This window comes from Lactuca sativa, chromosome 3, assembly GCF_002870075.4.
Source record: "Lactuca sativa cultivar Salinas chromosome 3, Lsat_Salinas_v11, whole genome shotgun sequence".
NCBI classification, from domain to species: domain Eukaryota; kingdom Viridiplantae; phylum Streptophyta; class Magnoliopsida; order Asterales; family Asteraceae; genus Lactuca; species Lactuca sativa.
This window is the reverse complement of record NC_056625.2, coordinates 12,863,098-12,877,504: the sequence shown is the minus strand read 5'-3', so window position 1 is coordinate 12,877,504 and position 14,407 is coordinate 12,863,098. Positions and strand designations below refer to the sequence as shown.

At 30.2% G+C, this 14,407-nt stretch overlaps 1 protein-coding gene across 1 annotated transcript; it reads right to left on the bottom strand.

Moving 5' to 3' along the window:
- Positions 1-1,268: 1,268 nt before the first annotated feature.
- LOC111886513 (probable WRKY transcription factor 24) lies at positions 1,269-9,205 on the bottom strand. The gene is made up of 2 exons (XM_023882767.2): positions 8,614-9,205; positions 1,269-1,656 (listed from the first exon to the last, which is right to left on the bottom strand). Exons 1-2 carry the CDS (start codon positions 9,060-9,062, stop codon positions 1,479-1,481), a joined length of 627 nt encoding a protein of 208 aa, XP_023738535.1. The 5' UTR covers positions 9,063-9,205; the 3' UTR covers positions 1,269-1,478.
- Between the last annotated feature and the right edge of the window lie 5,202 nt (positions 9,206-14,407).

Genomic DNA, 14,407 nt, shown 5'->3' with positions numbered 1-14,407 from the left:
TCGATAGGGTCGAAGGGGTAGTTTAGTACCCAACTTTGCTAGACAGATTATGATATATGTGATATGATATTATGTGGTAGTAGTAGGGTGTGAAATAGTCCCCGGTTATCGTCGACAGGACCGAAGGGGTAGGTTGGGCACCAAGATATGCCTGACCGGGGTAGGTTGGGCATCCTGGTATGCCTAACATGGGTAGGTTGAGCACCTCAGTATGTTCAACAAGGTAGGTTGGGCACTCAGATATACCTGACATGGGGTAGGTCGGGCACCCCGATGTGACTGACAATATGTGATTTGTATGTATGTGGTATGATGGGGGAACTCACTAAGCTTCGTGCTTACGATTTTTAGTTTTGGTTTCAGGTACTTCGTTTTCAAAGGAAAGGATCCGGCTCGATCGTTTCACATCACACTATGATTTTCCGCACACAAGATCTTTGGGACTACCCTCTGATATTATTTTATGATACTATGTTTTGATTACTAACACTTTGATTTTGACATGAGATATTATTATGGATGTTCTTATACTGTTGGTTTACGTATTGTTAAACTAAAATCGAAATTTTTGGTTTTGAATTTTGGGATGTTACAAAGGATGATGGTGATGGTGGCACAGGTGGTTTGTGGTGGCATTCAGTAGTTAGTGGTTGTAGTAGTGTTTAGGTTTAACTTTAAGTATGTGAATTAGTGTATAGTTGATTGTATTGTGTTATGTTGTGAATTTTATGTATTAAACTAAAATATGTCTTATACACGACATACTTTTTTAAAGAAATCTACAATTTAGAAAAATGAGAAGATTGAGTTTATCAAGACATAAATCTAATTTTTTAATTAAAGTTTTGTATATTTTGCTGCAAATATAAAAAGTTGTGTATTAAAAAGAATTAAAAAAGAAATGAGAACTACAATATTTGTTTTATTAAGCTGTGAATATAACCAAAATGCCATTAAATTTACTATTAGTCCAACAGTGGTTCGACGACTGTCCAATAACGAGTGACAAATAGTTGTAAATTAGAGAATATAAAGTTTGTTTAATCTAATAAAAATATTTGATACATCCAAAATGCTCTTAATGAAAACGTTTAAAAAATGGTTCTTAGGCTTCTTAATTTTTTTGGGTTTTCATTTGAACCACTCCATATATATATATATATATATATATATATATATATATATATATATATATATATATATATATATATATATATATATATATATATATATATATATATAGAGAGAGAGAGAGAGAGAGAGAGAGAGAGAGAGAGAGTATTACCCCTATTCCTTTGATAGAAGATAAAGTTACACAGTATACATATAAATTCCTATCAATCTCACAAATTCAATTTCCGATTCTTTATGTTGTCATACACAAGCAGGAAATCGATAAAGGAGAAATTAACATTGTTGTTTGTCAATTGTAGTAGAAGGCATGTACAAACTAAAAGTAAGTTGTTGGATTTAGTGATCTAGAATCGGGCGAGAAACTGAAGTTGCTTCAGAAGTGGAGTTAAAGTCTCCATTAGCTTCTCACATGGATGGTTGTGAATGCCTTCATAAGTTGTAACCACAATGGAGTTGTCTTTTGAGAGCCTTTGAATTTGTTTCTTCACATTGCATGTATGATGAGTGCACCTATAGTAACTCCTTCCATCATTTGCAGCCACAGAAAAAAAAAAGTAGGTAAGAGCTTTTACTTGTAAAAGATACTAAGAAAACAGATCATATAAAAAAAGACTTGTACAAATTTTGCAATATCTTTATTAAAGCATCAACACGAAGATATCTAATAAAATACACTTGTTCTTGTGGGTATAACTAGAGTTCATAGTTAGATGTTATGTACTTGGGTGTTATAAAAAGTAATAGAAAATGTAAAAAAAATGTAAGATCATTTAGACTTTAGTGTTACATCAACAAGTTAAAAAACACTATTTTGTTTTTTTTTTTTTGTTTTGTTTTTTTTTTTTAAAGCACTTATTATAAGACGCCATGCATGGCGTGTGCCTTACTGCCTTTTATAACATTGTTATAAGGGTGAGCAAAAATCATACCGCAACTAACATTAACCGCAAAAACCGCATAAACCACAACCGATAAACCGCAACCGTAATAAAAACCGATGGTGATGTTTTCTGTTTTTCAAAAACCGCAAATTTGCGGTGCGGTGCGGTTATTAGTTTTCAAAAACCGCAAAAAAACCGCACCACACCGCATACATTATATACAATTTTTTTATTATTAATTATTAATATATTAAATATTAAAAATAAGACAAATTTCATGGATGAAAAATGGATAAAATACTAGAAGACAAACATGTTGGTCTTTGTTATGTTTAACTTTGAAAAATGGTGAAATTAGACAATTTTAAGATATTTATTGTTCATTACTATTGATTTGACGTTTTTAAGATATTAGTTGTTTGTGATTTAAGTTAATTGTCTTATATCTTATGATTTTTTATTATTACAAGTAATATGTGTGAACTCTTAAAACCGTTCGAGCTCTAAACTGTGGTTAAAAACCACACAAAATAACCACACCAAATCCATACGGTTAATAACCGCACCACAAAAAAAAAAAAACAAAACCGCACCGCATAAATAACCGCCTAACCGCACCGCAAAAATAACCGCACTAAGTGGTTTTGAAATTGGATTAACCGCATTTGCGGTTAGTGATGAGGTTTTGACTAATAACCGCACTGAACTGCACTACGCTCACCCTACACTGTTACTTTTAAGTAGATTATTATGGGTGTGTAGGTTGGTGCCTGGTGGACTGATCTCCTATAGACACTACGCTTTCAAAAAAACATTATCAATTTGTGGAAAATTATTAGAAAAAAATCCCATTATTTTTAGAAAAGTTATCTTTTAGTTTTAATTTTTTTAACACAAAGGTCTCGACGATTATTTGTAAGCATACGATAATATGTCATTTCCTGTTAATAAATTTTTTTTTGTTAATTTGAGCCGAAATGAAATAATCGGGATTTTTATGTTAAAAAAATTTAAGACTAAAATGTAACTTTTCCAAAAATATTAAGATTTTTCTGAAAACTTCTCTAAATATTTTTATAGGAATTATTCATATGAATGTGTTGAAAACAACACTTGAGTGACTTTAAATACGCTTAGAGAATTTCGTTCCGACCATTACTATTTAAAAGGATACTGTATGAGAAGTATAATTTCATGATTATAAAAATATTTAGTGACACTCTCAAATGAAAGATCATGAATTCAAGTCTCAATAATAGACATAAGTGATATATATTTAGCATGGTTACAAAAATCAGGATTAATCTTTGATTAATCGTTTGACCTTCTCCAACCGACTAGGATTGGTGTGTTTGACGGAATTTAAGGGTTAATAGCGTTTGACGGGATTAATCGGTCAAAAAAATCAATGTAAAAAAAAGTCAAAAAAATGCAAAAAATTAATTTTTTTTCATCCAAAATTTTAAATATTATACCAAAATATTCATATTTTCGTATTTTCAATTTTCAAATTATAATTTTCAAAATTTTTGATTTTAAAGTACTTATTTTTCTTAAAATATATTAATTTTTGATTAATTTTAATATTTTATTAATAATCTATGGTCTCCGATTAATCCCCGTCAATACAGATTAATCCCTTAATACTAGTCGACCGTTGAACTACCGTTGAATGATTTTTACAACCTTCATATTTAGGAATATGTTAACTTGTCGTCAAATAAATAAATGTCCACAAATACCTATTTATAACGCTCGTTAACTTGTTTGTGATGACAAAAGATACATATATGGGTTTATCTTTGAAAATTTATCAAAATAAAAGATATTAGGAATATATTGTGACTTCGTCGAGTAAAACAAGAATATGTGTGGCATACCACAAATACTTATAACTAGATTTAAATAAAAAGAAAAACCTAAAGTAACCTTTTAACATGCTTAATTAGGAATTTGTTTTCCCAAATGTACCATGTAAAAACCTCATTTCCCAGCGTTCTCTCCTACCAACTCTTCCTTTATTTCGTTGTCATCATGGATATACTTATCTAATAAACATTCTTAATAAGCTATATGTTAAGATAAATTTTGATATTGTTTTTGAGAGAATCAAACAAGTAATGCATGCATGGAAAGTTATTATTCATATTTTATATAATTATATCAAGTAACATATTTGCATAATAATTTAATAATAGTAAATAAATAATCAATCATGGATGCATTAAGAAAAATATTAGGCAAATAAAATAATGTTTAATAATCCAAACAATTAAAGAATAATTTATGCTAAAATAGTAAATTAAATATTAAATTAAAGGAATATATAAGTATGAAATATAAGCACACAATTACAAAATTATTTTAATAAGTACTTAAAGGTGAACTTATATTTATTTGTATTTATTTTAGTTGAAAAATTGGTTGATAGGAAAAAAAATAATTATTAACTGAAAAATTTGTTGATAAATAAAAAGTTAGGTGATAAAAAAAATAATATTTAATAAAACTAACGGATAACCTAGTTTAAATATATAAATTAAAAAAAAACATGTAAAAGTTGTATTTAAATTCATAAAGGATATATTCAAGAGGATTAAAAAAAACCCCACTAACTTCGTATTAAAACAGTAATCTGAATAATTTTTAAAAATTACATTATAAGTAATTTTTGGCTTTATAAATATAACAACAAAAAATACTTGAAAAATAAATTTTATATGATATGTCAAAATAACTTAATTTAACTAAGTGTATTGCTTATATGTATTAAAAAATTGAATAATTATACCTGTTTTTTATGTCATTTTTTATATTCTATCTATCTTATCATCTAGTTTTTTTTATCAAACTCTATTTTTAATGAACTAACTTTTTATTTTGGATGTTACTTTTCATATAGGATTTTAAACACAACCTAAATGATTAATCTTTTATATGTTAAGCTTTGAGACTTATGGAAGCTAAGAACTTCCATGCTATTATTCTAAAATATGTGCATGGGTTGATTTCTTAAACATTTATCCATCGTGATTTCAATTTTATTGTCGACAGTTTACAAATATATGTAAGTATAAATTGATAACACGTCAATTTTTTTTTCTATGGTGCTCAATGAGAGGTTTATGTACTTTCTTGAATTTTTCTTATTAAAGTTTAAAAGGAAGTTTCAAAGAGACAAAACACGTGATGTATATATTGGTGTTTAGCTAATAATTAGAACTTCGTTTTCACCAAGATACTTGTATTCTAAAAGATGTTGATATAAGTGATTTAATAACGTGACTCGGTATTACATGTCTCACAACTTCTAAGGGAAACAAATTAACCTTCTACATAGATTTATACAAATCAATTATACATAAATAAATTATTAAATATTTGCTAAAAGTTTGAAAATTTAAATTAAAAAAGATTATTAAGAAATTTAATTTGAGCAAAATGACAATTTTAAAATATTACAATCATTTATATAAATTAATTTATATTTTTTAAAGTAGACACCGATAATAATTAATTTATATCAAATTTATAACACACAATATAAATATAAATTCTAAATATAAATATTTTATTTAAAAATAATTATTTTTTATTACATAATAACTAATAATAAAATCTAATAATTATTTTCACGTAAATGATCATACAAGACCATGCTGCCACCCATTTCAAATTAATTATTGAAATCCCATAAAATGAGTATTAGTTTTTTTTTGAACGACAAATATATTTTATTTCTAAACTACTCCTAAATATATTTATATCGTTGATGAAACTTGAACTCTCGACTTAAAAAAAATAAACATACCTAATACCGTTAAAGTCTAGATCTGATTGTCTTTTTTGTTAAAATGGTATAACAAGACATTTTCGTCAATGATGTGTTTTATACTCATAACCATTTATTAAAAAGTTTCAGTTTATTTGAGAATTGAAAACTTTACCCATGGTACTTTTAATGAAAGGAGAGAGTGCTTTCAATAGTAGTTAGGGAAGAAATGTTAGGTCAACTTATTTTAGAGAAATAACACTTTTCTTGCTCACCAAAGATAGCAGTCAAAAGGAGGAATATTTTTTATTCAACTAGGATGCGTGGATTCCATCATATATTCTGTAAACATGAACATGCATGGCAATGGAAAATTTTCATAGATTAGTGAACTATATATATATATATATATATATATATATATATATATATATATATATATATATATATATATATATATATATATATATATATATATATATATAGTGTCTTTAAACAATTTTTATGTATTAAAAATATAATTACGTCCGACTATGTTTCGCTGGTTATAGTATTTAATTATATAGCGTTCCAAAATGGTTACTAGTAAAAAATTGTTGTGCGTACCATAACTTCTATGTTTTTATACTATCGTTACTAATATTGATAATTTATTTTAGTAAATAACTATTTTTATTTATTTATTTATTTTTTGGTTTTATAGCTTTGTCCTTGAACAAAATATTATTTGTATTCTTATGATTTCTAAACAATTAAACTTTTTCAATACAAAATCTAAGGTTCTAAAACCAATAGAAAATCAAATTTACAAAGCAAATATCGGAACTCAATTTTGTTTTAACATTTCAATCCAAAGATAAAGCTAATCATATAAAAAGGGATAAAAGTTACATTTCTTTGTGTCTCTACCATTAACAAAAGACACAAAAATAATGATATAAAGCCAAAAAAAAAATAGAATAGGAATCTCATGTGTACAAATAAAAATTTAGTGATCAATTTCGAATGCCATATAAGTACTAAAATGGACTAACATACAGTAGTTCATCATAATTGTAAACATAACACACACAAAAAATTAGGGAAAATAACTTAAAAGTTCAACAAAGTTTTCAAATCATTCAAAAAATCTTAATTATGTTTTGTCTGTTTAAAAAAACCCAACGAACTTAACTTTTTGTATAAAAAGTCCAACAAAGTTCCAAACCGTTCAAAAAATCCCAATTTTGTTTTGTTTAAGTTCATTGAGTTTTTTTTGAACAGTCAAAACATGATTGGAGTTTATAAACGTTTTAGAAACTTTGTTGGTCTAACAAGTCATTTTTCCGATACGGTAATAAGTCACGTCATCTATTTCTCTTATTTGACTTTCAGGAAAAAATTTAACTTAGATGGGCTTTTTAGACAAAATGTTAAGTTCGTTGGGTTTTTTTGGACTGACAAAACATGATTGGGGTTTTTTGAACAGTTTGGAAACTTCGTTGGGCTTTTAAGTCATTTTCCCAAAAAAATTACTATAATCATTCAAATAATGGTAATCTAAAGTTAGTTTTTACTTTAGATAACCAATTCTTTAAATATTTGATTTTAAACTTATAACAAACTCCTTAAACCTTGATTTTCAAAATTTTTGTTAGAATAAGCTGAATCCAAATGTAATGCAAAGTTATTTGAGATAAAACATCTGATTAAACATGGTCTAGCTTTGGCACAAATCGCATAACATATGCACTAATTAATTATCAAGAAATTTAAGTGGTTATGATTTTCTTAAGATAATTTAAAAATCTTGATTTTAAATTTCATACTTCAATGTTATTAGTGATTTATCAAACATATATACGTATACTAAAAAAACAATAAGATTATATTTCACCCTGGAACCCTGTTGGGGTGATTATCTGAGTTCTTCAAGATGATAGAGATTATAAGATTCATTAATTTATGACTAGTTTTTGTTGGACTTTTGGTCTCGTATAAGTTGCATATGGATATGGGCAAAAATTTTCAGGACACATACGATCGTGATTATCCGGCCAATATGCTTGGGGATAGCTGCGTCCATGTTATACGTGCAGTCTCACAATATAAATACGTGTTTTCTTGGGTATTTAAAATCCCCTTCAATGATGTTAATATATAAATACTCTGTAAAATTGCACGCTTTTAAAAAAATGTTTTGTAAAATAAATACAAGCAAATAGTTTTAATTATTTAGAAAATATCCATGGAAAACATGTAGTAAAACTCTAATGAGATTGTATATGCTAAAGTTTTACCAAACGGGCACTGCTACTATATTTTGGTATTCATGACATATATATTAAGTAATAACTTTGTTTATAATAATCTTCATAATTATTTAACAATCGTTATTCATCTAAATCTTTTAATTAAAATTGCTAGAGAGTAGATAGTATATATATATTTAAAAAAACTAATGATCTTGATCGTTGAGTTTGCTTAGTGTAATTGAAACCTTTTTACGATAATTTACTCATGTTTCAATAATAAACGGACTGTAAATTCACTCATTCATATGTGTTTATCGATCGAAAAGTTTTTAGAAAATAATATCGTAGTCTATTAGAGATAATCACTTATTATTATTGTTATTTCTGAATTGCAGATGTGGAGGATAGGATCAAAAAAAAGGGCCAACGATGTAGGAAACAAAACCACCAAAAGCAAAAGAAAACGGGCACAAAAACTACACCTACCGAGAGACGAGCAAAAATTAAACCCACAGATAGACCCAAGAGATAATTAATCACATATATATACACACGTAAACAGAAAGAGTACGATGGATAAGAATTGAAGTACCTTGGATGATGGCTATTTTTGACAGATTTTTGGCCATATTTTCTCCATTTGTAACCATCGTCAAGAATATCCTCACTGCTTCTTGTATGAAATGCAACCCTAGATGGTGTTACCTTCTTACCCCTCCCACTTTTCATGGCTTTACTATTCCTGCCCGCATTGTTTTCATCTCCTTCACACAAACCCCTCGCCATCGACCCTTCCCCATTCATGTAACCAGAAAGAAGGCTAACCCAGTCCACATTGCTGCTCTCCAATCTAATATTATTATCCAGATTATGAGCCACGGGTAATGGTTGGGGTAAAAGTGGAGAAGAGGAAGGGTACTGAAATGGATTATTAATCAAAGGGGTGTAATCCAATAGATATGGATTAATGTTGTTCATGTTAACATTATTGTCGTTCATAGGAGGTTGTGGTGTCTGTGAAGAATGTTCATCTCCTTCCATGCTCGATCTAGAGGGAGAAAGAACACAGAAAGATGAATGTTTTGTATGAAATTTGAAGGTTTCTTGGCAGATGAAAGAGGTTGGTCTGTCCCACACACCTGTTATATATATGTTGATAGAGAGAGAATGTGTGTGTGTGTGTGTGTGTGTGAGAGAGAGAGAGAGAGAGAGAGAGAGAGAGAGAGAGAGAGAGAGAGAGAGAGAGAGAGAGAGAGAGAGAAATGACTTGTATAACATGAAGAAAACCAACTAAACATTACCTACTTTTGTTGAACTATATACGTTGTTAAAAGATGTAGCTTAGCTAAGAACATCGTTCGACTCCATGTGTAACGCCCTCGTCAAATCAGGCGTACATTTATTTACATGCAACGGTGAAAATATTTTAACATATTTCTCTGTGTTGCGTGTGTGTTGTTAAACAACTAGTTCAGTTTATTTTTTTGAGTAATGAGAACATATCAATCTTTGTTGTGGGTAGTTTGGAAAATCGACACATATGTGTAATTATTTATTCTTACATTCCTCTGATAACCATCAATAGTGGATGTTAAAAATGTATAATATTTATGGGTAAATTATACGAATGGTTTTTATGGTTTTGGATTGTCTGTACATTTGGTATTTATAAATTTTTTTTTAATTCGGACCATCCTTAAAGTTTGTTTACGTTATGGTTTTAGTCCCTAATCGATATAAAAAGACTATGTTTTTTCTTTTACCTTTTTTATATTCTTAATTTATTAAAAAACTTAATAAAATATGTATGATCACCACCCGGATATCACTCACCATTCTTGCTCTATACAAGTATGCTACTACCATAGAAGGGCATCCCTTAATCCTCCCTTTTTCTTGCCCTATGCCAATCGCCGGTCTTCTCTGCCACCATTGTCATCTGCCCTTCATCTATCTTCTTTTTTTTCATGGCCACCCCTATCTCCTCTCCGTCGATTTACATATCAGGAGTAGAAGTAGAAACCTCCGTCGATTACATCTCAAAAGCATAAATCGTTAGACCTAGATCACCTCGTTTGTATTTATGCAATGAACACCAACATAGATTGCTTCCATTGAAGCCCTTACTCAAAAATGACCTCAAGAAAAAGTTATAGAAACCTTCGTTGATATTATCCCATAAACACCACAATTGATTACTTTCATTAAGCAGAAACCTCTGCCAATACCTGGTCCTTCCCCCCCCCCCCCCCCCCCCCCCCCCCCTAAAGTAACCTAATTTCATGTCTTGTTACCTTATTCCTGAAGTTTTATATTTTATCATATAAATCATAAATTGATTGTATTTTTGTAGATGTGTGAGAGAAAGGGGACGATGGGAGTATGAAACAAAAGGTAAGAGTAAGGGTTTACTAGAAAAGGTTTCTGAGGAGGTGGGAGGTGGTGATGAAATGGGTCGTTGCAGTAGTGTTGTAAGACTACGATTTGGCCCGTATCATTCACTTGGGTTGGAATAGACCCGTTGGCTAAAATAGGTTGTTATAGGAGTGTTGTAAGACTACGATTTGGCCCGTAGCATTCACTTGGGTTGAAACAAACACGTTGGGTTGAAACAGATCCGTTATTCTTTTGTTTATCTATCCTATGATTAGTCGTGGGAGCTGTTAGAGTAGAGTGGTTGTGTAGACTAATTTAGTCTTGGTTTGTTGGGTTATCTGCTTAGGGTTTCACTCTTGTGTCTATATGTGAGGTTGTCGGCAACGACTATTGATCGTGGATTTTACTTTTCAGTCATTAGTAGGACAATGAGAGGTCGCAGAGATCTTGGACAGATAGAATCTATGAGCTTTTGGTCAGCATGGTTATTATATGGGATGGTTTTGTCTTCTTGGAAGTCAAGCACGATCTAGGAATTTTCGAACTATGATTAATGAATTAGTTCCTTTTAATGTTGGTTAGTTGGGATGTGGTTGGCGTTCGTTTCATCGTCGGGCTGCATGTTCTCGCTAAGGATTAAATCTGTATCTGTGTCGAAAGCTGATCATTTGTTTAGAGTATAATTATACGGACACAGTGAGATTTCGATTGATGGACGTCTTGTTTAGGAATGAATGGTCAAAGGACGAAATCTAATTTAAGTGGGGGAGAGTTGTAACACCCGTTGTCCTGATGTGACCATTTAAAGACTTAAGGATTTCAAATATAAGGTTTTAGGGAAAAACCTTATGACACAGCGTGGTAAGGTGTTCACCATGGCATGGCCACATCACTTAAATGAAGAACGCATCTGAATGTTGACCACAATGTGGTCATGTATACATCACGACGTGGTGGTTGTTGTTTCCTAAACCCTAGAGTTCAAGCCTTGGGCCATATTTAAGCATCATGGTGGCCAGGGTTTTGCCTAATTTCAACCTCTTTCACCCTGGAAGCATCCCATCCATACTCATATCTCTCTATTTGTGAGCTCCTTTTTGGTGGTTCTTGACCTTTAAGGGAAACAGGAAGAACTTGTGGAACAATAGACCAACAAACAAGCACACCCCAACCTCTTGAGCATCTCCTGGACTTTTATACGTCTTCAAGTCTCTATGTTTATGATTCATCCATTCTAGATCTAGGAAATGAGTTAGTTTGTTCATGTTCAATTTATATAAATGGATGCTTGTGTTAAAGTTTGCAACTTTATCCCTTTCTAAAGTTCCTAGTGTATTATATGTTTCATATGTGAAGTGGTTCACTTGGTTAATGCCATGCATGGAGTTTTAACTTCATTTTCACCATTTCGATCTAGGTTTGGAGGAGGGCATGTAGTGGACATACATGTCCATAAAGTTATGATTTTTATGGGTCATTAAGGTGTCATTAAATCTTGTGGAAAGTATTAGGAGTTGTCTTAACGGATTAAGCTCTTAATAAAGAAAAGAAAAGTCAAACAGAAACCACAACATGGACAACTAAGGACCATGACATGGTGGCGTGCTATAAGACGACTGTTTGGTCTGGACTTAGTGGCAGCGCAATCAAGGAATTACCACGACGCGGTGACCATTAACCTGGTTAACCATTAAGTTTTGACCAGGTTGACCTTGGGTCAAACTTGAAGGTTTTGGATAATAGACTGATGTGTGACCTGTAATTGGTGTTAGGAAATTTATGGTCCTAATCAGTACAAAGAGTAGGTCAATAGAATAATAGATGTTTGTAAGGTCTGTATTATTTCCGTTTATGCTTATGTACTGTATTCACGATTTAATTTTTAATATAAATGAAATAGATTTCTTCAGAAATGATGTGATAATATCTGTAACATGTTTTAGGGAATAAATTTCGTAATATTATTCTTCAAAAAAGGAGGCTTTGATTTTTAATAAACATAAATAAATTAGTCTTTTCTGACCGTGAAAGTTGGGGATGTCACAATAATTTTTGAAGGAGTGGGATAGTTCCTCTTATGATTTTCTTTCTTTCCATAGCAACAACAACCAACATCTTTAACAAGATGTTTCTTATTACTAGATTTAATAATAATATAATAGGAAACTCTTTGCCTTTTCCTATTCCATTTCCATGTTATTTCTTCTTTGTGTGCCTTTCCCTGGTTATAAACATTAAGGAGAGATTAAGAATTATCTTCTCAAATTATTGAGTACCACATGGAAGTCTGAGATAAACTTCTTCCAGTTCTTCATATGATAGTTCATCATAAATTAGTCATATGACTTGATCAAACTATTCAATAGCATCATGACTACCAATTTGATGTTAACATGATTTGCATGTGATACTCAAAATTGGTCAAAGTATCTCTTTATTTTAAAATATGAGTACCAAGAAATTAAACTTCATTCACCTAGAATGCGTGAAAAATTTAGACAGTGACACTAAAAGTGAATCAGTTGCAAACTATATGTTAATTAATATGTGAAATGAACAACATCATTTGTATTATTGAGTAGTATGGTAATATGAATTCAATCATTGGATTTTACTTAATGTTAAAAATTGTGTGTTTGACTAAGAAAACTCAACCTTTGATTTATGATCTGAGTTAAGTAATTGTCAATGGAAATAACTCCTACATGAAAGATTTAATGAGTGAATCACATTAGTGTCAAGAATTTGAAAGTATGGTATTGAGTTGAAATTTTAAATAAAAGGGGAACAAAATTATAAAAAAAAAAGTGAATGTTGTGTCAGGAATCGGAACAAGTTTTATGAATTCTAAACAAGAGTGTTGGTAAAAATTTAAACATTTTTGGAAGCTAACTTGAATAAGAGAAGTTAGTTAAACTCTTCCTAATGTGAGTACATGAGAATTTTTCCATTTTGGGATATATGACATAAGTAATCATGCTATGTTTGATAACTCCTTTACAGAGTACAAGTATGAGTTTGAATAGTTTGATAAAAGTATTGAATATTTTATGCTTTTGATTGTTATTTATAGAATATTGTTTTTCATGTGTTAATAAAAGGTTTTATGAAAATTCATTATGTTGATGCAAGATTCTATGATTTACAACATCACATGACATAACACTTTGTTTGGTTGAATCATATAAAATGAAAGATGAGTGTTCATGCATATATTGAATGTGATGTCATTTATGATGGGTTTCGAGCATAACAACAATTCCTATATGTGTATGCAACCATAATGCTTTGGATCTAGGTTTTCTCTAATTGAACATGCAAACTTGAACACAAAAGGAGAAACCCTGGGATGTAACTACAATTTTCGAGATCTATATATAACTATGGTTTAGTTACACACCTTGATTGTTTTATTGTAATAACAACGATTCCCTTTTAGATCTTGAAGCTTGAGAACTTAGTGTCACAAGTGTAACACCTCTAATGGCTCACAAACACACAATGTAAGAGAATGATATGAGAGAGGAGGAAGGAGATCAAATTTTCGGTTTCTACTTCTTCTTGGAAAGAGTGGCCGAAACTCCAAGGGTTTAGAACTCTTTATATCGTGCACCAAGGATGCTATGGATAACCCTAATCTCAAATATGGTAATTATCCACCTCCTTTGATTATCCATATATGATAAGATATTCTAGAAATTCTAGAATAATCTTAAATTTATAATCAATTTCGTCCACCACCTTCCCTAGGAAGGTTCTGGACCCTTTTGCTCAACTATTGAAATATTTCACCATTAGTCCCTGCACTTTTAATTAATTTCTTTAATCCTAAAATTAATTTCAAATTAATTTATGATTAAATATTAATTAATAATATGATTACTAATTTATATATTATTTCCATAACATATTAAAAAAATCATTTATTCCAATTTATTAATCAAATTAATAAATTCTTCCTCTTCCTCAATTAATCATCATGTCTAGTTGCAAATGTGAAGGCAACCCAA